The 24,277-nt window shown below is 37.2% G+C and overlaps 3 protein-coding genes across 6 annotated transcripts; all 3 read right to left on the minus strand.

The window, feature by feature from the left end:
* Positions 1-631: 631 nt before the first annotated feature.
* Positions 632-9,382, minus strand: LOC114261984 (dynamin). Of its 4 annotated transcripts, none has more exons than XM_028202310.2 (7): positions 8,965-9,382; positions 7,658-7,746; positions 7,466-7,541; positions 6,480-6,529; positions 6,066-6,395; positions 1,793-1,831; positions 632-1,422 (listed from the first exon to the last, which is right to left on the minus strand). In XM_028202310.2, exons 1-7 carry the CDS (start codon positions 9,140-9,142, stop codon positions 1,249-1,251), a joined length of 936 nt encoding a protein of 311 aa, XP_028058111.1. In that variant the 5' UTR covers positions 9,143-9,382; the 3' UTR covers positions 632-1,248. The 4 variants fall into 4 exon arrangements, with proteins under 4 accessions (XP_028058111.1, XP_028058110.1, XP_082758370.1 ...); XM_028202309.2 differs by having other exon boundaries at positions 6,054-6,395; positions 8,965-9,282; XM_082902244.1 differs by having other exon boundaries at positions 8,831-9,266.
* A 5,661-nt stretch (positions 9,383-15,043) lies between these two features.
* Positions 15,044-19,014, minus strand: LOC145806160 (uncharacterized). Its single transcript, XM_082902245.1, has 2 exons — positions 17,001-19,014; positions 15,044-16,722 (listed from the first exon to the last, which is right to left on the minus strand). The coding sequence occupies exons 1-2, from the start codon at positions 18,169-18,171 to the stop codon at positions 16,685-16,687; spliced, it is 1,209 nt and encodes a 402-aa protein (XP_082758371.1). The 5' UTR covers positions 18,172-19,014; the 3' UTR covers positions 15,044-16,684.
* Positions 19,015-20,789: 1,775 nt separating this feature from the next.
* LOC114284841 (protein ECERIFERUM 2) lies at positions 20,790-22,881 on the minus strand. The gene is made up of 2 exons (XM_082902246.1): positions 22,235-22,881; positions 20,790-21,745 (listed from the first exon to the last, which is right to left on the minus strand). The coding sequence occupies exons 1-2, from the start codon at positions 22,706-22,708 to the stop codon at positions 21,101-21,103; spliced, it is 1,119 nt and encodes a 372-aa protein (XP_082758372.1). The 5' UTR covers positions 22,709-22,881; the 3' UTR covers positions 20,790-21,100.
* Positions 22,882-24,277: the final 1,396 nt, after the last annotated feature.

The following is a 24,277-nucleotide window of genomic DNA, read 5'->3' on the forward strand; positions in this document are numbered from 1 at the left end:
GTTAGCATTGATATCTTAACATAGTCGAAAATGCTGACTTTACAACATTAATGAGTATAGGCACAATAGTCATGATGTTGTGCACAATCATTCAACATACCCTATACCAATCAACCTAACATGGCATTATATTTTGCCTGCACACATCAATTGCATATAACAGTTCTTGTAGGACAAATATCAGATAAATGAAAATCAAAAAAATAATTACATACTAAATTCGGTGCAAATGAAAATTAAATTTTGAAATTTGCAATTACTTTATCTATTTCTTATTTATCTGATAGTCTCTCATTCTTGTAAGAGACATAAGGGATCTAGACCCTAAAATGAGGTTGCCTTCTCATGAAAAGCATTGGATTCCATTTTAAAGACCAAATCAGAGTCATCAATCCCCCTTTTCTATCTTTGCCTGTTCCTATCAAATGCCTGACAAAAGCTGTCTTATAGAATTCACCATCCTAGAAAAGACTTTTGTTTATCTGAAATTTTGTTATAAATTAACCTAAACTGATATTACTATTGAAAAAGGTACCCTAAATTACTTGCCATTCAATGGAAAGAAAATATGTATTGAACATTTTTTACATCTCAAAAAGAAAATAAATCACATATGATAGTGCCAGATCAATGACATAGGCGAGCTCACAAATTGCCCAACATATTTATTACTTCAATTCTTGTATAGTTCTCTACAATCCCCTCAAAAACCAAAACAAATAAATAATTCTAACCAATCCCAAAAGAGAACATGCTAAAAATTTAAAGAAGGTCGAGATTATGAACACTACACCGAAGGTCCAACAAATTTATGGCCTGGATTATGGAGGCCTAACCATTTAGATGAAGAACTATCTTAAATGGGTTTGGTTCTTAGTCAAATCAGGGTTGAGAAGGCAGAATTTAAACAATCAATCCAACAGAAAAGAGTAATAGACAACTCAAAATGCAAGGTGACGGGGGGAGAAAGAAAAGAAAGGAAAAGTAGCCCTAAACTAAAAGGTATATATCTCATGGACCTATTTTAGTAATCTCTCAACTGATTATAGCACAAACACTTCTTTTGTTTAACAAATTATTTGAATTAATAGTAATCTATGTTCCTAGTATGGTGCCTCAAATTATGATTCTTCAAAGTTGGGTTGCAGAACAAAAGTCCAAACCCAAGTAAAAAAGGAGCATGAGGTAAGATTTTTGTAGTCGAGCACTAAAAACGTGCATGTGTTTAGGTACTATATTTGTTTTGATTTATTTTTTTCTTTGTTTTCTACGGCACTCCAAACAATCAGCACATGATGATCTATTACTTGAGTAGCTGCCTTGGAGCTTGCTGGGTGGAATTTTCAGGTCTTCCACCAATATCTTGCGAAGCTTCTCATTTTCCTTCATAAGCTCCTCGATCACTTGCTGGTGTTTCAACACCTGCATACACAGGAAATTTCACCGTTTTCAATGCTTTTATTTTATTGCTGAGAAAGTTCCTCTTGGATGTTGCAAACAAACAGGGTCAAACAAAGACTAGATGCATAAAACTGGTTGTATATTGAGTGATTTATTAACTAAAACAAATGCAACTGAGCAAAAAAAATTAAAACAAATGCAATGAGCGATTTGTAATCTATTAATAAACTCCAGTACAAGGAGAGTCTAGCATATCCCTTCTCTCCTGATTAGAAACGTGGAGTTTTTCCACAGAATTAGCAAAATGCTGAGGCCACTACGATAATTAATATCTTCTCAAGAAATTGGCTCAAACATTGGTGAAATAATAATAGTAGAAGTAAAACATTACCATCTGAAGAATGTTGTTTTCTGATCGCAGATGCCCAGCCTACAAAGTTGAATTCCAGGGATTAGAAAAATATTCATTTCTCCTTCCTTTAGGTGACAATCTCAATTCAGATAAACATACACAAAAAGAAATAAATAACTTCAAGCCTCAAAGATTTTTATTTGTAGTAATGCCATGGCAAGTGATACTACAGTGAACAACTAAAACACATAGCAGGTGAGATGTTGCAAATATCCTCGGTCCTTCTTGTTTTAGGTTCTGCATTAGACACATGCATCCAGGTCTGCATTTTCAGCACAATTGTACAAATGAATATAAGAAAATTCTGAATGACCAAATCATATTGTCAAAGGGAACTATTTTGGCATAACCACATTCATGAAGAGGTAAAACTGGTGCTAATTTGAACGGGTTCAGATATTTGTTTTGGTTAAGGAACATAACAATATCCTAGTCAAGAAAAACTACAATTTAGCTGATTCCTAAAATAATTTAATATCTGCACTTTGTGAAGTAAAATACTACCAATCTCTCAGCTAAATGTAGGATAAGGAAAATCCAGTTTTGCAGTTTCCATGTCTGACACACTTAATTCTATTTTTCATATAGCAGTTTCTTACATCCAAAGGTACATACTCATAACAAAAGTAATTCCAACTTTCAGATAATATTAAAGCTAGCCAGCAGTTCTGCAAGGAGAGTTTGTCAAATGAGGATATGACAAACATCCAGGGCTTTATGTGAATTACTGGACAAGACACCATGGTTCTTCACTTCTGAAAACTAAAACCCTTACAGAACATTCCCTCTTTCAAAATTTTGATTCATACATTTCTTGCAAAAATTAAACAGAATTTTATTTAGATGGTTGTTAGAATTTACCACTCACCTACTACCTCCACTATCTTTCTCCACACCTACCACCTCCACTATCACACACTCCACTACCATCCACCTCCACTATCACACACTCCACTACCATCTTCTCCTCTATATATAGGAATTGTAATATACAGAATATATATCAATCTTGTAACAATCACTACATCAATCAATAATACATCAGTTTATTTTTTACATGGTATCAGAGCAAGGTTAACAACCTAGTCATTCTGCTTCACCGGCGGGCGGCAGCCTCGCCTTGGCCGCCCGCCGGACCTCTACACATACCTTCCATCCGCTGCCACGAATCCCATAACTGAATCATCGGAATAGTCGCCGTCGTCCACGGCTTCACCGGCGAGTCGAGCTGGCTCATTCAGCTCACCTCCGTCCTCTTCGCCAAGTCCGGCTTCGCCACTTGCGCCATCTTCTTCTTCCATGCACACAGCATGTTTGCCTGCTTTTTTTTTTTCTTAGGCCTCCTTTTTCTTCGGGGTTTGTGAGCATCAGAGTTGGAACTCAGGTTACTACTCTGACCCGTCCGTGAATCTGAGGATCCCCTGTTTCTGTAGGAAGATTCACTCATGCTATTTGATGTGTTGCTGGATGTGGACATTTCAGCCCTCCGCAAGGGTTGCTTTTTGCTTGATGAACCTCCAAACCTTGATTTAACATGAACTGAATTTGAAAATGAATTGGTTGATGACCGAGGAGGAGGCATTAAAGCTCGGGCAGAGATATGCCTCTGATTCCTTTCATCGCTGGACATGCCAGATGCTGCTTTGCCAGAAGCACTAGAAGCTTGCTCCTTTGGTCCTTTGCCAGATGCTGCTTTGCCAGAAGCACTAGAGCTATCTCTCACTTTACTTTTTCCTCACTCTCTTCTTTTTTTATTCTCTTTGTTCCCACTCAGGCCTTGAACTTTGCATTCAAGGATTACTTTAAGAGGCTTTTCAACTTTCACACCCACTATCCTTTTTCTTTCACTCACGTGGGTTGTCTGCATCACTTCCCCATTCAACTTTCTTTTTCTTTTTTTTTATATTTATTTTAATTCATCTTTTTTAAAAAGAAAACGAAACACACGGTTTGCACATTCATCATCTTACTTTTCCATTAGTGGTAGGATCCGTCCAAACAAATTTAAATCTCACATTTCCTTTTTATTTTTATTTTTTCTTACTTCAACTTTATTCACAAACTTCTCTCCAATTTTATTTTCTTTATTTTCTCGCACCAACGCACATGCTTTCCTCCTTAATATATTATTATTATTATTATTATTATTAATTCAAAAAAAAAAAAAAAAAAAAAAAAAAAAAAAAAAAACCACGTGAACCACTTTCCTTATTTCCCCCATCTTTCATTTTGATTTCAAATTTATTCTTATTATTTCTTTCTTTATTTTTCTTTCACATTATTTTTAATCTTTTTCAAATTCCATTCATACCATATAGCTTTGCACACCAAACCATCTTTTATTCATTTCAGGGATCAACCCCGATCACAATTTTACACACACAAAAAAAAAAAAAAAAAAAAAAAAAAAAAAAAAAAAAACTACAAACACACAACCACTTCCACAGGTGAGATTTTTTCTTCTCTACTCTGCCGTCGGCCTCTTCTTTTTGCCTCCAGTCTGCTCCTCCACTGCAGCATCTGGCGGTCCTCCAAATCGGAACATCACGGTGGCCTTCCGTTTCAGTTCCTTATTTTCCGCCTTCAGCACACTTATCTCTGCTCGCGCATCCTTATACATGCGTTGGAGCAGAGCCAGTTGGGAGTTTAACTGCTGCACCTCATTTGTCCTACTCTGCAGCCGGTTCGACAGGTTTGTGACCGCCGTCATGCTTTCCACACATACCTTCAAAGTATACTGATTGGCCTCCACATCCGACAGGACTGCCATTCTTTGCTCCACAGACCGCATCGGAAAGTTCAACGGAGTATACCCAGCGGTGTTTGGTTGAGGTTCCAGTGCCACCGCACCAGTTCTCTCTCTCGTTGACTCGTTGAGGTCGGGAAAGAGGGTGAGCAGTCCACGGGAAGACGAGGACGAGGCCATTTTTCTGGGCAACAGAGTGTTACAGCGTATTACAGAGTTTCTCTCTCAGCACAACAGTGTTACAGCCTCTCTCTCTCAGCACAACGAAGAGTTTTACAGAGGATTTCGCAGTTTTTTGTTTTTGCTTCTGCCTCGGCCTCAGGCTCTGTCATGGTTATATAGCCGAGGTAGCCACGCGTATCGCGCGCCACTTGCCGCCAGACGACAAACGGGCACGCCAACCAAGGCACTCACGTGCCTCGCCATCATGTCCGGCACACCTTTTGATGAATTGGGCACGCCTTTTGATGGCACGCCTTTTGACAAAATTGGGCACACCTTTTGAGGGTGCGACTTTTTAAGGGTCCGACAAGACTCTGTAAACTGTCCCGACATAGATTCCGGTTAGTTTCTACAAGGGTCCGACAAGACTCTGTAAACTGTCCCGACATTGTTTCCGGTTAATTTCTACAAGGGTCCGACAAGACTCTGTAAACTGTCCCGACATTGATTCCGGTTAGCTCCTTCATGGGTCCGACAAGACTCTGTAAACTGTCCCGACATTGATTCCGGTTAGTTTCTACAAGGGTCCAGCAAGACTCCGTAAACTGTCACAACAACTGTTGTCTTCTACAACGGTCCGACATGACCCCGTAAACTGTCTGCTACATCGGTCCGACATGACCTCGTAAACTGTTCAGCTACATCGGTCTGACACGACCATACCGTGTCTCCTATCCTGTTTTATTTTATTTATCAGTTTAATTTTCTTGTTTTGTTACTCTCTTCAAACTCAAGTTGGTTAGTTTCTATCCTCCTTGAGTTTGCGGGGGGCTGTTAGAATTTACCACTCACCTACTACCTCCACTATCTTTCTCCACACCTACCACCTCCACTATCACACACTCCACTACCATCCACCTCCACTATCACACACTCCACTACCATCTTCTCCTCTATATATAGGAATTGTAATATACAGAATATATATCAATCTTGTAACAATCACTACATCAATCAATAATACATCAGTTTATTTTTTACAATGGTCACACCTATCAACTGCATCCTACTTACCAAAATGATTTAACCTGGTGGCTGTGTACTCAAAAATGTTTCTACTGCTAAACATGCGGATCTCCTTTATGAAGTGCATGAATACAATAAAGAGACTTTTAAAAGTAGTTTTTTTTTTAAATATTTTTTTTTATATTATATATTTTTTATATTTGTCGGCAAAAAGAAAATATTATTAGCTCAAAAAATGATTACATCGAGAAAATAAGGATTAAGGAACTGAATAAAACTAAGCGACAGATTGAAAAAAACATTAACTTTGTGAGATACCATATTATTTTGTCCGCTGTCCTCATCTTTCAAAATTGGATTCTGCAGAAAACCACTGATGACCTTCTCTGTCCGACTGCCATATGATGTATCTGGTGAAGGCTGTTTTGATGCAAAAGTTTCATAAGAAGCACCTGAAATTAAGTTTCCATCTGTAGGCAAGCTTTGAGGTGTCTGGTCGGGTACTTTTGTTGCCAATTGCATGATACTCCCAATTGGACTTTGATTGGAGGGCATCATACCACTTTGTAGAGATGGTGGAATAAGGCCTCGACCGAGGGATAAATTAGGAGCTATTCCAAACTTCATCATCATCTTTGTCACTGCTTGCTAGCAAATTTGGAGGTTCAGTTTTAGATACTTAAAAAACAAGACTGTAGCAGGTTTTCCATAGATTGAGACAACGATACATACTACAAGAGAAGATTGAATTTGATTCACCACCCCAGGCTTCACAGCAAGCCCTGCCATGCAAACATCAACTTTTTTAGCTGGAAAAATAGAGAATGTTATTTTTTCTTACCACCAGTCTAGTAAGCAAATATGTTCTATGGAATTAAGGTAGTGTTTGGTTCACTAGAATGAAGGTGGCATGATAATGGAATGGTCATTCCTTACCATTCCTTTACAATGGTGAATGATGATTCCATTTGTAATGTATTTTTCATGATTTTTTATTTTTATGAACCAAATCTGAGAATAGACATTCTTGATGGAATAATCATTCCATTCCACTTCATTCCAACGAACCAAAACACTACCTATGTGACACTGCAGCTTCAAGAAGGATTACCAGATTATTACTCACTCATGATTTAAGTGGCAATAGAAAAGCACTGAAATTTGGTTTGTTTTTATCTCTCCAATAGCCTACTTCCCAACAATCTTAGCCTCAATCTGACAGTTTTAGTGGCTAAGATAGTGAGCTAAGAACCAAACTTGAGCAAAACAAATTTTGTGACTGAAACTCTAACAGGTTCCTGACTGCATGAGAATATTTCAGCAGACCAAAAAGGCAGAAGTACTTATTGACATAAAAGGTTAAATAAGAATTCAAGATAGAAATCACTAAATAAGAATAATAGGGCCAACCACAGGGATTGGAAAAGGTGTTAATGGGAGAGGCCAATAGCTTGATTTTATGATTAACAAAGTAAGGTGATACCCTTAATAACAATCCACATGCAAGGTAAAATTCATCTAACATTGGTGCATTACAAGACAAAAACTTGGAGGTAGGACGTAGCCTCCCAAGTGTGCAGCAGTGAACCACCCTCTAATGGGGGTATAATTTAATTGATGGGGAAGTTTTAGGAATCTATATAAGAACATATCCAGATATCAGTTCGTCAACATCATGCATAAAACACAAATAGTGCACATTTCTTCCTCATACATACCGACTCCGAAACCATGTCCAAAACCAACTCCACATCCAATGCCTGCTTCAATGTTCTTTGCTCCCAACTTCCTCAACTAATAGTAAAGAATACAAAAATTACAGAAGGTTCATGGAAAGTTATAGTTAAGAGAAAAATAACAAAAACAAATGATTCCAAAATAAGAGGCAAGGAAACAGATAATTAACATACAGAGTCGTTAACATGTCTGCCAACACCAGAAAAAGCATCTGTTGCTCCTCTGGTTGCACCCATCACTTGGTTCACTACAGGTATTGCACCTAATACACAAATTAAATCCGAAAAAATGGTGAACATCTAATTTTTCGTACAAATAATTTAGTTACAGGTACGTAGTTACTACTACTAACTATTTTGTGTAACTATGGAATGATATATCTGTGAAATTTGCAATTTACCCATCAATATGTTAGTGCTTTCAAAAACCTTTTAATATATTATTGTACATTGTAATCAACATTTTTGGGATATCTGTATTCTCAATATTTGCATTGTCCCTAATCATATATAACCAAATGTCATCTGGACTTGCAGTTCAATTTTCAAGTTTTGGCCCAAAAATATAAATCTGATACACTAATATGGAACCAATTAAGGCCATAAATAAGTTGCCCACGGCAGAAGTTATTAAATGGGAAGACTTGCAACTTATTATGATTATACCACATGTAAACAGATACATATAATAGTTTTACATATTTGATAATACATTCCGATATGTATTAAAACTTCATAAAATGGATGCTTAAATCTGTTGATTAACATGCTAAGATTTAGTGCACATGCATACACATTTATCAAAAGAAACACCACAAATAAAATGTCAATTCTCTTTATTACTATCAACGGTGGCGGCAATGACTTCCATTTTCTCGAATAACCTATGCCCCACAATAAAAAATAAAAAAAATGCTTAGGAACGTGGCAAAGCAGCTTTAAAGATTCAAATGACATGGAAATTGCGTGTTAGAGCAACTCTAATGGTGTGCTTCAGTTTCATGCGAAAGCCAAAAATTGGCAACAACACTTCCAATTCATGTGCTATTTTTTCGTGCCAAATTATAACAATGCCAAAATTTGGCAAGAGCTCATCTTTCTATCCTCTAATGACAGAACCCTATTTGTCAACAAATCCATTGTGATATAAGCTAATTGTTATTGTTGTTGTAGTTCTTTTTCAACGCTAATTGTTGAAGTGTAAGGAAAATTCACCTAAATACAGCTGAGCAAACATTAATTAACATGAATTTCAACACATTCAATTCAAACAACATGAAAATGATACCACAATTTCAACTCAAATTAGACAGTAAAATAATAAAGAAGTGAGAGAAAACAATGTACATGGCAATTTAGCAGCTGAAGAATTTTGATGGGTGTTTCCATCTTTGGGTTTGAAGAACCCTCCCAAATCCATCTTCCTCAACAATTTTTAGAGAGAGAGAGAGAAGGGAGAGAGAGTAGAGGGAAGAAAATACCTAAATTTAAAGGGCGACCAACGCCGATACCAAGACCACAGCCGATTCCAAAGCCTGTAAATACTTGACCTACCTTCAAAGTAAATGGATTCTCTATTCTCATTCTCTCTCTTCTCACAACAATTATATCACTATTACCACTACCAATTCCACTACTACTACTACTACTACTCTCCATTCTTCAACTTCACTACTCTCTCTCTCTCTCTCTCTCTCCAAAAAGCTCAAAATTCTCTCTTTCTCTTTCTATACCAGAAATTGATGCTTCAGATTCGAGGTCGCGCTCTGTAAGAATCTCTCTCTCTCTCTCTAGATATCTACAGATTGCATACATATATGGTTGGAGTGTAGGTTCTCTGCTTGTTAGAGGAAAGGGAAATTTTGCAGCTGGGAAGGTGTCGGATTGAATGAGCGACACGTAATCCATGTGAAGAGTTTGATGTACTATAAAACCCTTTGACTTTTGTGAAATGACATAAATGTACATATTATTACTGGTAACTACCAAACGGTCGTTGGACGAACCGGCCCGAGAAGATGTACCTAACCGAGGAGTTGACAGAGGATGAGTTATACTTTTGTGGGCCGGCCCGATTTAGTATTCCAAACCCAGTTGGGCCTAATAGTCTGGCTTAGTTTAAGATCCAAGCTCGTTTAAGGAGAAACTATGTTGTTATTTTAGTGGACTTTTTGATTATTTTAATTTAAGAAAATACTTGAGACTCTTACTATTTTTGACCCCCATAACCCCCAATTGATTGGTCACCAAGGATCCTCTAGAGTTTTTTTTCCTAAAGTTTCCTAAAGTGGTGTGTTGTATGGGTGAGATTTAATGCTAAAAAATTGATGTGACTTGTCATTAAATCTCAACCATACAACACACCACTCTAGGAAACTTTAAGAAAAAAAAACTCTAGAGGATCCTTGCTCTTGATTGGTAGTCACACATTATATATATTTTTTTCTTTTTTTTTCCTCCACTCTCTCTCCTCTCTCTCTCTCACAAATGTGTGGGGTGTTGGGGTCTGGATCATTTCTCTTTAATTTAATTAAAAAAGTTGTATTTAGAAAATTAGTTGAATTTTTTTTGTAATTAATTTGATAGTTGTGAGAAAAAAAATAAAATAATTATATTTTGGATATAACATTTCATCTTATTTATTATTTTAATTTATTTTGTCTTTATTAATTATTTTAGCTCAAAACCTTCTTCCCAAAATGTCAACTCTGGTCAATACTTCGTTGCTCGAAAACGGTGGCTCGAAAATTGGCTCGAATATACAAAACGACGTCGTTTTGTATTTTTTATTTATTTTCTTTTTCTTGCTTTCAAACACAGACAGACAGAGAGAAGAGAAAAGAAGAGAAGAGGCAAGAGAGAGAGAAGAGGAAGAGAGAAGAGACGGTGGTGGTGATGGCGGAGGAGGAAGAGAAGGAAGACCGACGGTGATGCCGGTGGATATCGCCGATCGCCTCCTCTGTTTTCTCTACTTTTTTTTTTTTTTTCCTTTCTAGTAGATTTGGATCTGGATCTTGTTGTTGATGATGATGATATGTTGTTATTGATGATGTTGATGATGATGATGATGTTGATGAAGATGTTGTTGTTGATGATGATGATGTGTTAATGAAGATGTTGATTCTCTTTCTCTGTATTGATGTCTCTCTCTCTCTCTGTTGATGTTTGTTGAAGATGATGATGTGTTGATTCTCTCTCTTTCTTGTCTCTTCTTCTTCTTGTTCTTCTTCTTCACCTTCATCTTCTTTATCTTCAGTAAAACGAGAAAGAAAAGCAAAAAAAAAAAGAATCCAAAACAACGTCGTTTTTGGCTCGGGCCATTCGAGCCAACCCTTTTTCAAGCTACCAATCGGAGTTGTTAATTTAATTAAAAAAGTTATATTTAGAAAGTTAGTTGAATTTTTTGTAATTAATTTGATAGTTGTGAGAGAAAAAATGAAATAATTATAATTTGGATATAACATTTCATCTTATTTATTATTTTAATTTATTTTATCTTTATTAATTATTTTAGCTCAAAACCTTCTTCCCAAACTGTCAACTCTGGTCATATTATTAACTAATTATATGTTTATGCCATAACTTAAATGCAAATAATATTAGTAATTTAATAGTTTTTTTTTATTTAATAAGATAATGCACAAGTATTTTAACTAATTTATTTTTAAGTTATTTTCATCTCTAATAAAAAAAATTAAATAATATAAAATATAAATATATATAACATGTATGTTATGTATATGCATTATATAAATGGACCTTAAAAATTATCCATTCCTGCTTTACGAGCTTAAAATATAATCTTAAATATTATAAATTATGAACAGATTTATTTCGAGTTGACCTGGTCATCGATCAATATCTACCCCCAATTCTTATCCTTTATTTTACTATTTTTGGGAAGAATAATTATTTATGGAGAGGGAAGCTCTCGAAATAAAATTCAAGCTTTTTCTATTTTTATTTCTTGGAAATGATTTAAATCAATTTTTTTTTAATCATTTCTAAGTCCAAGATGTCTAGAATTTGAAAACTTTGATGAATGAATATAGAAGTAAAATGTCCTAATTTGATGACTGTTTATAATATTTTTTATTTTAAAAATTTGTGTATTATAATTTTCAACTTACAGAAAGATACACCAAATCAATTGAATATATCCCGTCGTTTGATAGGAGGATAAATATATCCTTTAATGCTATGTTTGGTTGGGGGATTTGGAGAGAGATTTGGAAAGGGAAATGGAAAAGGTAGGTGAAATGTGAATGAATCATGCCTATATTTCACATAGTTTCACATACCTTTTCCCTTTCCCTTTCCAAATCCCTCCCCAAATCCCCCAACCAAACACAACATAAATATTTCAATATAGAGATTAATTGGATGACTTGATGCACTTAAGTTTATGATTCATGGCACATGGCCTAGAACAATAATTCTAGTTATTATGAATTAGTTTAATCCATATATCTAAAACAATGTAAATGAATCGAAGGCATAGGTTATATATATCTAAGTATATGAATCACATAAATTATATCTTGAATATTCATAAGGGATCGTTCATGATTTTAGACCTCATTTGCACCATATAATAAGGGGGGAGAGAGAGAGGAAACAGAGAAAAAGTTCATTGTAAGCATTTGAATCAACAACTTAATATAATTAATTAGGTTAGTGATGACTGGTGAGGAGGGTATACCTACATATCCCTCCATGGAACATGTATAATATAATTAATTAGCTTTCCATTGATGTTTCTAACTTCAGTTAGGGTAGTTTGGTAATTTTGCATTTTATATGCTGGAGCCTATCTTTAAACTTCCTACTCATGGAATCAACAACTTAATTAACCTTGTTTTTTTTTTTAAAAAAATTATTATTATAATTTGAATACATATTTTAAACTTGACTCTTACCTACGGGTGTGCGCGGTGCGGTTCATGCAGTTTGAGAGTAAAATTATAAATTGAATAACGGATTAGCGAATTGACAAATTGACAAATTACGGTTTGAGCAATTTTAGGCAGATGGACAGATTGAAGAATATTTTAACAAATTGTCAACCATTTGAATAATATATACTCCTACTAATTTGAATAATGTTTTTTATATATATAATACAAACTAACTTTACATAATATTCTTTATATATATAACTACTAATTTGTAACAAATTTCACATTTTAAATCTCTCAAACTCATTTTTACTTTGATATTTTATTAGACTTTAAAAAATATATATGTATTAAATATAGCGGAGCGGTTTTGAAGGCGGATTATAAAATTTAAAATTCAATTAGCAGTTTACGGATAGAATAGTCCAAATTGACGCAAATTGATGTGATTTTAACAGATTGAGCGGTATTTTTCACAATCTCACTCTTACCTCAAGAAAGAGAGAAAGTTGACACATTGCCTAATTCGTACTATACTATCTTGACTTCACTAGGTGATTATTGCCATTCTAATATTATTACTTATATGTCTAGTTTGCTTGACTTGGCTGCTTACATTCGTAAAGCTAATAAAGTCATGTATAACTTAAATGAATAGGTAATTTAGCTTGCACGAAATAGTATAATCCAATCCAAATAAGAGATATGCTAACTTTTCTTGAGAATTGTCGAAGCCTCCCACAAAATGATGCAAGCGATCACAAACAAGTTCATGTGTGATTCAACTTAGCTCGAACTCATTTGATTATGTAATCTCATTAGATCTTGCATTAATCAATAAAAACCAACTAACAGTATGCGTGCATTTACCTTTACTTTGTTGTAATTTCTGAAATCTATTGTGTATAGTTGGTTTCTTCTATTAACAAAATGCTATTTTTGCTTTAAAAAAAATAAAAAAATACACCTCAATCAAGAACTTTGAATGGTGACAAATCTCTGATCTTGTGTTTTGTGATGTTGAAATACTTCTTAGGTGACTATAAAATGCAAAATTACCAAACTACCCTACCTGAAGTTAGGAACATCATTGGAAAGCTAATTAATTATATTAGGTATACCCTCCTCACCAGCCATCACTAATAAGTCTCACCTCTCTCATACCACAAATTTCCCATCTTCTTCATTTCGTTATTCCTCACACCCACAGACCAACTATCCCTTCTACAAAAACTTGATAGCAAATGTTTTATTTAAATTTGAAAGATTAGTTTGAGAGAGTGAGAGAAGCTATAGAGTGAGAGAGAGACTCTGAAATGTTTGTATTATGTTGTGTGATTTACAAAGAGATGAAGGCTCTCTTTATAGAGAGAGAAAGGGGCATTGGATACCACCATTATCACCGAAAGCAAACACTATACAATTAATAATATAAAGTTAAAGCTAGTCTATCATAAAGCTATACAAATAATAATGAAGTCTGCTAAAGCTATGCTAAAGCTATTCTAACAGCCCCCCGCAAACTCAAGGAGGGAAAGCATCAACCAAGTTGAGTTTGGAAACAAGATCATTGAAGCGGCCAGGAGGATGAGCCTTAGTGAAGATATCAGCGGGTTGATCGACTGAAGCAATAGGAAGAAGATGAACAGTTCCACAGGTGACATGCTGGCGAATAAAATGACAATCAATCTCAATATGTTTGGTGCGATCATGAAAAACATCATTGTGAGCAATCTGAATGGCACTCTGATTGTCACAGTAGAGAGGCGTAGGAGCAGATGAAGAAACACCCATATCAGCAAGGAGCCAGCGAAGCTAGAGAAGTTCTTGAGTAGTAGCCGCAAGAGCTCGGTATTCAGCTTCGGTGCTAGAGCGGGCAGTGAGGGATTGTTTTTTGCTACGCCAAGCAAGAAGAGAATCCCCTAAGAAGAAACAGAAGCCCGTGGTGGAGCGTCGATCCGTAGGATCCCCAGCCCAATCAGCATCAGAAAAGGCACGTAGGTCAAGAGAGGAAGAAGCCGAGAAGTGAAGACCATGGAACATAGTGCCTTTGAGGTAGCGAAGGATACAGAGTAGAGCAGTATAGTGGGGAGTGCGAGGAGCCGACATGTACTGACTGACAATGTGAACAGCATAGGCAATGTCAGGACGAGTGACTGTGAGATAGACAAGACTGCCGACGAGCTGGCGATAAAGAGTAGCATCAGAGAGAAGAGTCCCATCGAGAGGAGTGAGACGAATCTGGGGATCAACCGGAGTAGAGGCAGTTTTGCAATCAGTAAGACCAGCTCGAGCCAGAAGATCGGATGCATATTTGGCCTGGGACAAATAGGAACCAGTAGAATCATGAGAGACTTCAAGGCCTAAGAAGTAGTTAAGAGTACCAAGGTCCTTCATCTCAAACTGTTGGTGGAGAAATTGTTTGAGGTGGAGAATACCAGCTTGATCATCACCAGTGATAATCATATCATCCATATACAGAAGAAGAAGAGTAGTACCATGAGAAGTAGTCCGTATAAAAAGAGCAGAGTCATAGGAGCTAGAGGTGAATCCGAAGTCATGAATGGTAGAACTGAACTTAGCAAACCAAGCACGAGGCGCTTGCTTGAGACCATAGAGAGCACGCTGTAGTTTGCAAACCTGATGAGGTTGAAAAGTGAACCCAGGTGGGGGTTGCATGTAGACCTCTTCAAGAAGATGACCATTGAGGAAAGCATTTTTGACATCCATCTGAAAGAGCCCCCAGTGGCGAGCAGTAGCAACAGCAAGTAAACTGCGAACAGAGGTAAGCCGAGCAACAGGAGAGAATGTCTCCTCATAATCAATGCCATATTCTTGGTTGAAACCCTTGGCAACAAGACGAGCTTTGTAGCGTTCAATAGAGCCATCAGAATGTGTTTTGATTTTGTAAACCCATTTGCAGCCAATCGCAGTCTTGCCAGGAGGAAGATCAACAAGATCCCAAGTATGAGCTTTGTCCAAGGCATGGAGTTCATCAGTCATAGCTTGCTGCCAAAGAGGATTAGTACAAGCCTCACGATAGGAGGTAGGTTCATAAGTAGAGAAGGCAGCAGATCCAACAATATAATCACGAAGATGAATAGGAGGTTGAGGTACCCGGCGGGGTCGACCCGTAGGAGGATCGGTGGGAGGAAGAGTCGGTGGAGAAGGAGGTGTGGCAACCAGAGGTAGACCTTCAGGTAGAGCAGGCTGGACAGGATCAGGGGTGAGCAAGGGCGTCTCGATGGAGGAGGAACCTGTATCAAATTCAGCAGAGAAAAGATCGATGGAAGGATTAGTAAACAGTGCAGTAGTGGAAAGTCCGGGTAAGTGAAAGGAGGATAGCGAGGAAAACATTTGGTGTTCCCAGAAAACGACATGGCGGGAGATACGAAGACGTTTAGAGAGAGGATCCCAACAGCGAAAACCTTTATGTTCAATTCCATACCCAAGAAAGCAACAAAGACGAGAGCGAGGTTCAAGCTTGGTGTGTTCATGGGATTGAAGTAAAACAAAACAAGCAGAGCCAAAAACCCGGAGATTGGCGTAAGGAGGGGGAGTGCCATGCAGACGTTCAAAGGGAGTTTGATTATGGATGACAGGGGTAGGAGCACAGTTGATAGTGTAAACAGCAGTGAGAGCAGCTTCTCCCCAAAAGTTTTCAGGACAGGAAGAAGAGAGAAGGAGAGCGCGAGTAGTGTCAAGAATATGCCTATGTTTCCGTTCAGCGCGGCCATTTTGCTGGGACGTGCCAGCACAGGAACGATGAGGCAGTGTACCATGATGCTGAAGAAAGGAAAGAAAATCTGAATCCCGATATTCCATAGCATTGTCAGAGCGAAAAATTTTGATGGTTTTGGAGAATTGGGTGTGAACCATTTGTGCAAAGCGATAATAAATGTGTTTAAGTTCAGACCTATTTTTCATGAGAAAAAGCCAAGTAAACCGGGAAAAATCATCAATAAAAACAACAAAATAGCGGGATCCCCCCATAGTAGTAGTAGGGGAGGGCCCCCAAATATCCGAATGTATAAGATCAAAAGGGGCAAGAGAAACAGAAGTACTCTTATTAAATGATAAAGCAGGTTGTTTGGCAAGTTGACAGGGTATACAATCGAAATTATCGGGAATTACATGACCCAACTGTCCACTAGAAACCAAAGACCTTAAACGAGTAACAGAAATATGCCCTAAGCGACAATGCCAAAGATGAAAGGGAGATAATAAGGAAGTAGATGTAGGAGCAGCAATCTGAGGAGAGGCAGGAACATGAAGGTGAATGAGTTCATAGAGACGTCCACGCTTACGGCCGATCCCAATAGTCTGCCCTGTCTGAGGGTCCTGTACCAAACAATCAATAGCAGAAAAGGTGACAGTTAGACCAAGTTCACATAATTGACCAATGGAAATAAGGTTTAAGGTAAGAGCAGGGATATGATAAACGTGAGGTAGAGATAAAGAAGAGGTGGAAACAGTACCAACATGACGAACAGTCATGAGGGAACCATCAGCAGTATGTATTGAGGGAATATGAGGAGATGAAGATAAGGAAGAAAAGATAGTAGAACTGGAGGTCATATGATTACAACAGGCAGAGTCAAAATACCAAGAAGAGTTACCTGGGATGACAGACAAAGCAGTAGGAGGAGGTGTACCAGATGAGGAGAGAAGTTGTTTGAGCATGGCCTCTACATCCGTTGGAGAAAAGTGAGGGGTAGATGGAGCAGGTGACTCAGAGAACCCTACAGAGGGGGCAGTGTCAGGGTGATGAGACTGATTCCCGGAAGCAGCAGCAGCAGTGTGATAAGACTGATTCCCGGAAGCAGAAGTAGCAGTGTGATGAGACTGGTTGCCGGAACGATGAAAACTTCCCCGGGAAGAGCCACCGCGAGAGGAGTGGCTATTGGAGGATGAGCGAGATGGATTGCGAAAACAATCCTGTTGCAGATGACCAGGACCAAGTTTGTTGCAGTAGCGGCAGGATCTGACGGGGCAATTGACCAGGAGATGGGTTGAAGGAAGGCCCCGATTCTGACAATAGATGCAAGCAGTTGTCCGCTGGGTAAATGATGGCCGGGACGGAGGAGTGGCAAGAACAGAGTCCACATGATGAGTTTGAAGAGTACCTAGACGAGTCTCCTCTGATAGCAACTCAGAAATGGCTTGTTCAAGAGTGGGCAAGGGATGGCGATGAAGCAGAGAGGCACGTACGGGCTCAAAAGAGGGGGTAAGAGCCATGAGAAATTGCACCAACCTCTGCTGGTTGCGATGGTTAGTAAATAAAACTGCATCTTCGGGGTCATGCCAGGTTGGTTCTGAAAGAGCAAGCTGATCCCAAACAGAGTATATTTGAGAAAGGAAGTCATTAATGGACTGAGTGGATTCTTGACGCATGCGGTGAAGTTGGTTCTGAAGTTGATATTGATGGGCAAGACCAGTAGTCTGGTATCGTTCTTTCAAAAAATCCCAGATGTCTTTCGCAGGAGTAGTTACAGAGTCAAGCTGAAACCGGCCAAATTGAAGACTGATAGAGGTAACAGAGGTATTACGAAACCAGGTAATGATTTGGTAATTCTTACTGTCCCATTCCTCAAGTCGGTCTTCATATGTAGCAGTAAGAACAGGAGTTTCAGTAGTGGCACTGTCTTTGACTGGTTTAGTCACATCCCCGGTGACAATTCGCCAGAGCTTCTTGCCTTTAAGAAAGGAAGACATGGCTTGGGCCCACAGAACATAGTTTGAACCATTCAGAATAACGGAAATGGGATGGGAGGTGTCAAGACGATCCATAATACTAGTTAAGTAGGATTAAAGCAACAGGAAGAGACCTGTAGGAGCAAAATTTGGTAAAACAGAGTGTACCAGTGAGTCCGGAAGGTCGAAAATAGCCAGAAAAGGCTGCTGGACAGAGATGATGTCAGCGATGATGTCAGCGGCGCACGTTAGCAGAGTGCAGGGAGGAGCACGTTAGCAGAAAGGCGGCGGCGCACTGTAGTGAAACAGGCGCAGGCGCGGCGCACAATAGCCGTTTTGGCGCACGCGGGTGCAATGTAGTGAAGCGGCGCACGAAAGGCGCACGATAGCAGGCGCGGCGTACGGGAGTGGCAGGGCTGACGTCAGCCGCGGTTGTGTGGGCGCGTGGAGGCGCGTGGCGGAGGTGAGTGGCAACAGATGGCGCGTGCGGGCGCGTGTGAGAGTGGTGGCGGAGCTGGTGACGCGCAGAAGGTAAAGGCGGCGCGTGTGGGCGCGTGGAGGGTGTTCTGAGAACGGGCTAGGTGCCGTTGGAATCGTGAGAAAATTCCGAGCGTTTTGATGTATGCCACTGTGTACGGGACTAAACACAAAAAATTGAAAATTGCCAGAAATGTAACACTGGGCTCTGATACCATGAAAGATTAGTTTGAGAGAGTGAGAGAAGCTATAGAGTGAGAGAGAGACTCTGAAATGTTTGTATTATGTTGTGTGATTTACAAAGAGATGAAGGCTCTCTTTATAGAGAGAGAAAGGGGCATTGGATACCACCATTATCACTGAAAGCAAACACTATACAATTAATAATATAAAGTTAAAGCTAGTCTATCATAAAGCTATACAAATAATAATGAAGTCTGCTAAAGCTATGCTAAAGCTATTCTAACAAAATTATTAATATTATTTTATTTGTTGAATTGAACCTTAGAACATGACCTCTAATGTTGGAAAATAAATAAAAAATAAGCAAAATAAATAAGATAGAAGCTATACCCCGACATAGCAACCAGTTTGTGTATATCGCAATAGGAGTTGCTCTCCTTCATTAAAGCTCATGAGAGAGAGAGATGTAATTTGAAAGTTGCAACCATTGCCTTTCTATGCTCTTCAAACTTTTGAAATTATTTTACTCAAATTTCATCATCTGTTTTTCTTAAATATTTGCGAGTTCCAAGCGAAGATGACACTAGTATTTAGTCAGATAAAAATATTAGCAAATGTCTTTGTTTGTGGAAGAATTTGTAGACTGAAACAAGAATTGAAAATTTTCTTTTACATATATATATTTTACAAATCATTCTCAAATCTGAAATTCAAATGCAAGTTAAATGACATTACAAATATCATTTTTTCTTGTTTTTAAAGTGATACATTCCAACAACTGGTGTGGTTGTCAATATTACTCTTGTATGACATGTGAGTATGAAAATATACAAAATTTAAACCATTTCGTAGTCAAATGCCAGTTGTCTCATGCGAAAATGACTAATTTAGATATGAAAAACATTATTCTTTCAATTTATTATTATGTTTACATTATAATTTTTGTAATAAATAAATGACATGTTAATGAAGTTTTCATTTTAAAATGATAGACTTCACAATTTAACACTCATCTCTATAATTTTTTTATTTTATTATTTTTTTTTTGTATATTATTACTTCATTGTGAAGTGCTAACTTGTTTATGATCTAATTTCAAACCTAAGATTGAGAAGTAACCCATTTTTATTTGCGATGTTGATGTTGCCATTACAAGTTTTGATAGTTAATTAATTGTGTGTTTTCTTACGAAAAGGCATAATCTAAAAAGATTGAAGTAATCTAATTACTAGTTGCTTTTATGGGTAAGGTAGGTTGTTTTCTTGTTACCTAAAAACTCAGCTATGTTGCTTTCATTAATTATTGAGCAAATTGCAACTATTACTCAATACCATTTTATCTCTTTAACTAAAAAATGTAATATTTTACAATTTTAAATTATCAATTTAAATCAATGTGAACATTCTATAAAAAAATTCATTACATCAATTGATAATAATTTTACATCTCACTTGTATATGATTTAAAAAATTACAATTGTTTACATTTACCTTCTTCTCTTTTTCCTTTATTTCTCCTATCCACGACAACCGTGTGGAAGTCAAAGTGTAAGAAGCCTTGGATATTGGTGTGGTGGGTAGGAGAAATAGGGAAATGAGAAAGAGGAAGAGAAAGAGAAGAATATAATTACTTGAACCATTTTACAATATTTGAGATGTCATATATAAGTCATGTGTTAAATTTTTATCTATTTATATAACAGACTTTTAATGAAAGGTTCACATTGATACAAATCAATAGTTCCAAGGGAGGAAGGAATAAGTTATGCAAACTACAAGTCCATTTTTTTTTCTTTTTCCTTTCATAATCAATACAAGAGGAATAAAGGAAGGGAACGCTGCATCCTTCTACAATAAAGTTTGGATATATTTACAACTATTATGGGGTTTACGTTTAACTAAACATTTAGGTCTCGCTTGGGAATGTTAATTTTTAGTAAAATAGTCTCTACAAAATGTCAAGTCATTATCTCTAATATTTTGCACGTCTTTTTTATTTATTTATAAAATGTCAAAAAATCATTAAAAAAATAAATTCCCAAACGACACCTTAACTGCTGAAGAAAATCCAACAATATATTACCACACACATAAAATGTTCTGAGATTTACATTTGACTAAACATTTAACTATGTAAGAAAATCCACCGTCTTATTACCTCAAACATATAACAAACCCAACAATTACACAAGAAATGTTCTACAAGTAGGTGGAAAGAATCGAGCTCCTGATCTCTTAATAAGGTACAAGGCCTTTAGACCGCCAGACAGATTATTCACTTGTACAAGAATTCTTAATACCACACGCTGAAACTAGAAAGAAATCTAAAACCAAAAGGTCTATGGATCATCCAAGTAAAGGGGTGGTTACATCTCAGTCTCACTAGGAACTGTGACAAAGATGTTCATTTCAGAGACACCCTCATCAACAGATGGAATTAGGATCACAAATCCTTCACCAGGGACAGAATTAATCCAATAAGAAACACAAACAGGCCTGTTCCCTTCAAAGAAATTTACTTCACTAGCCCCTAAATCTTCCCAATTTGCACAACTGAGTCCACTCCCACACCCCTTTGGCTTCTGCACAAGCCCTTCTCTTGCAAATTTCTCTACCTTTATGACTTCCTCTGAGAGTTCTTTCACAAACAAAGACAAATCTGAAGCCATTTTGACACCAAACTTGCTCTCTGCCTCCTCGACACACTGCAATGCGAGTGCCTTGCATGCCTCATCATTCAAATTCAAATCTTTGGTGGTGGAAGATTTGAAGATCATAATTTTGCCGCGGTGTTTAGTCTGGTTTGAGCCAATTGGGTTGGTGAGAAAAGTGCCATTTGGTTTGAAATTAGGGAGGTAGAAGAGGGGTGGTTTGGCCTCATCAGCTTCAGAGACCATACGGTTGTGAATATTGACCCATCTCCTTAGAAAGCTTATGATGGCCAAAGGGTCTGCTAGAACAAGGCTGCAGCTAATCCCAATTGAGTATCCTCCACACTGGAAGTTAGTCACCTGAGAAAAAAAAAAAAAAAAAAAAAACTCAAAATACACTTCTTGGTCACATTAAAAGGAAAATGCAAGAATCATACGGTTTCAATTCATAGAACAGTAATTGTGTTTGGTTAGGGAGTTGGAAAGGGAAAGGGAAAGAAAAAAGAGAAGTGAAATACGAATAAAACATACTTATATTTCACTTAATTTCACATGTCTTTTCCCTTTCTCTTTCCAAATCCATTCCCAAATCTTTTAACTAAACACAATGTAAGATGGCTATAAGTGGGTATATGGGTATGGTCCCCACCTTATTGACAAGGGTTGGATTCCCTTTCCGTTTGTCTGGTTCACTTGCTTAGGGGTAGTCTTTGAACCTTGAATTTTTCATTTTAGGATGGGTCCATAGGCATGTGTTCTTGATTATTAAAAAAAATTATATATATTACAAAGTTTGCTTAAATTTACCCCATAAAGACTATAGTACATACATGTGTTACTGTCACTTACCTGGATATAGAACAATGGAGAAAACTGAGGATTTTGATCATCAACATCATTCCAAAACACAAGCTCAGCCTCTGCATCTTCCCTCTCCTTCAAATCAAGAAACTCTGCCAAGGTTGTGGAGATCCGCGCTTCGATCACTCTGACACCACTATCATTTGACACAATCTCCAATTCCCCTTTGCCTCCTTCCCCTCTCCGGAGCCTCCCAGCAAGGATAGGTTGCTCCTCCAAAGCCTTCCCTAGCGACAACTTCATCCACCCCACCAACAACCACCCTGACTCCTCACTCAACGCCTTCTTGTAGTACAGAATGGCTTGGAATCGCCTCCGGAAAATGGCTGAGGTGGCAGAGTCTGTGATAGCCACTTGGCGTGACAGTCTTGGATCGGTTGCCTTGGTTGGTGTCACAGACTGGGCAGCTTCAATGTGTGAGTTGGGGAGGATGTTGGTGGGGGTGCCATTGAGCTTTGCCATGTTGATAGTACTTTGAGCACGATTTGATGAATACTGGTTTTGAAATTTATAGGAGAGGAAAAAAAGAAAAAGAAAAAGAGTACATCTCCAGGAGGTACTGTAGTTGGTTTACTGATGTACCTAACTTCATTAAGGTGTTGTACAAATAAATGGAAAATATTGGCTCATAATTTGGTGCTCCGTTATTTATTATTCTAATAAATACACACACACAAACAAAAAAAAAAATTAGAGAGGCATGGTGTGCACTATTGTAAATTTTAAAGTGTTAATGGTCAATTTGGTAATTAGACCTATTTAATTAGAGAAATTCTATTCACTCACCATAAGAAATCTTAGTAAACACCATTTGTTTTGTTTGGATATAAATGTTTAAACAAAAGACAAATGTTCAGACATAGACTGGTGAATAAAAATAAATTGTTCAAATATATATTCCGTTCAACCGTTTTATATCCAAACAATTACTTTTTGTTCATCAATTTGTATCCGAACATTAAATTTTTGTTCATAAATTTAAATCTAAATTATATAAATAATGTGTACTAAGATTTTTGTGTGGTGTTAAATAGACTCACCCACCTAATTATTGTGAAATTCTATGTCCCTACTTTAACTAAAACCAGGTGCATTAAAATAAGAAAAATGATTGGAAGCTCTAATAAGCTTTAATGGGAGTAGACTATGTGATGATTTGGCCTTGGTTTTATTTATTTTTATTTTTTCTTATCCTCTGTCACATCATTAGAGCTCAATTAAAATTTCAAAATTAGAGGGATATATCATTGCTCTTAAAATAAATGGTAATTCGATATAAATTATCCTTTGTTTTATCTTTTCAAGGATCATCTCAACTGCCATCCATCACCTACACCAAAGGACAATACTCGTTTTTTTGCATATGGTTAGAACTTGGAACTGTCTGAACATATTTCCTTTTATGGTCATGAATATAGCCACGAGGTTTTTTGTATCAAATCTCTCTATATGCACCTCTAACTATTAGGTTATGTCTTAAAATTCACATATTTCGAAATTTTTATGTAATTCAAAGATTAGAATATATCGGAATAGAGAGATAGAAAAATTTAAAGACAGATAATTCTTGGCTATGAATTGATTTGGATTTATCAAGCATCCTTGAGCATATCTACTACAGTATAGTTCCACTAATTTTCCAATCACGGTGTCTATGCTACAAGAAGGTGCCACCTAAATCCCACAAATTGCCTAAAAGTGAAATTTTGGAGTTTTCTCCATTTAATATTTCCATTTTTATAATTAAATCAGAGTCAGATGGTTGGTGGCTCATGAATTAGTTCAGTAGGCTTTGGGCATGGGGTGGACCACCTCTGTGATCTATGAATCAATTTGCTGGTTCTAGTTAGGCCTACTAGATATAAGTATACAGATATAATTGCAATTGTTAGGAATGGTTATAAAATTTTGGATAAAATTAAATTTTTTTTTTTAAGTTTGGTCTATTTTTTAGGTGGGTTCCGTGCGTCGATTTTCATGGGTCAAAGTGGTAACGCGTTCTATGCCGCGTTGTGATTCACGTGGTATATT

This window comes from Camellia sinensis, chromosome 13 (assembly GCF_055761805.1).
Source record: "Camellia sinensis isolate YWXY chromosome 13, ASM5576180v1, whole genome shotgun sequence".
Lineage (NCBI taxonomy): Eukaryota > Viridiplantae > Streptophyta > Magnoliopsida > Ericales > Theaceae > Camellia > Camellia sinensis.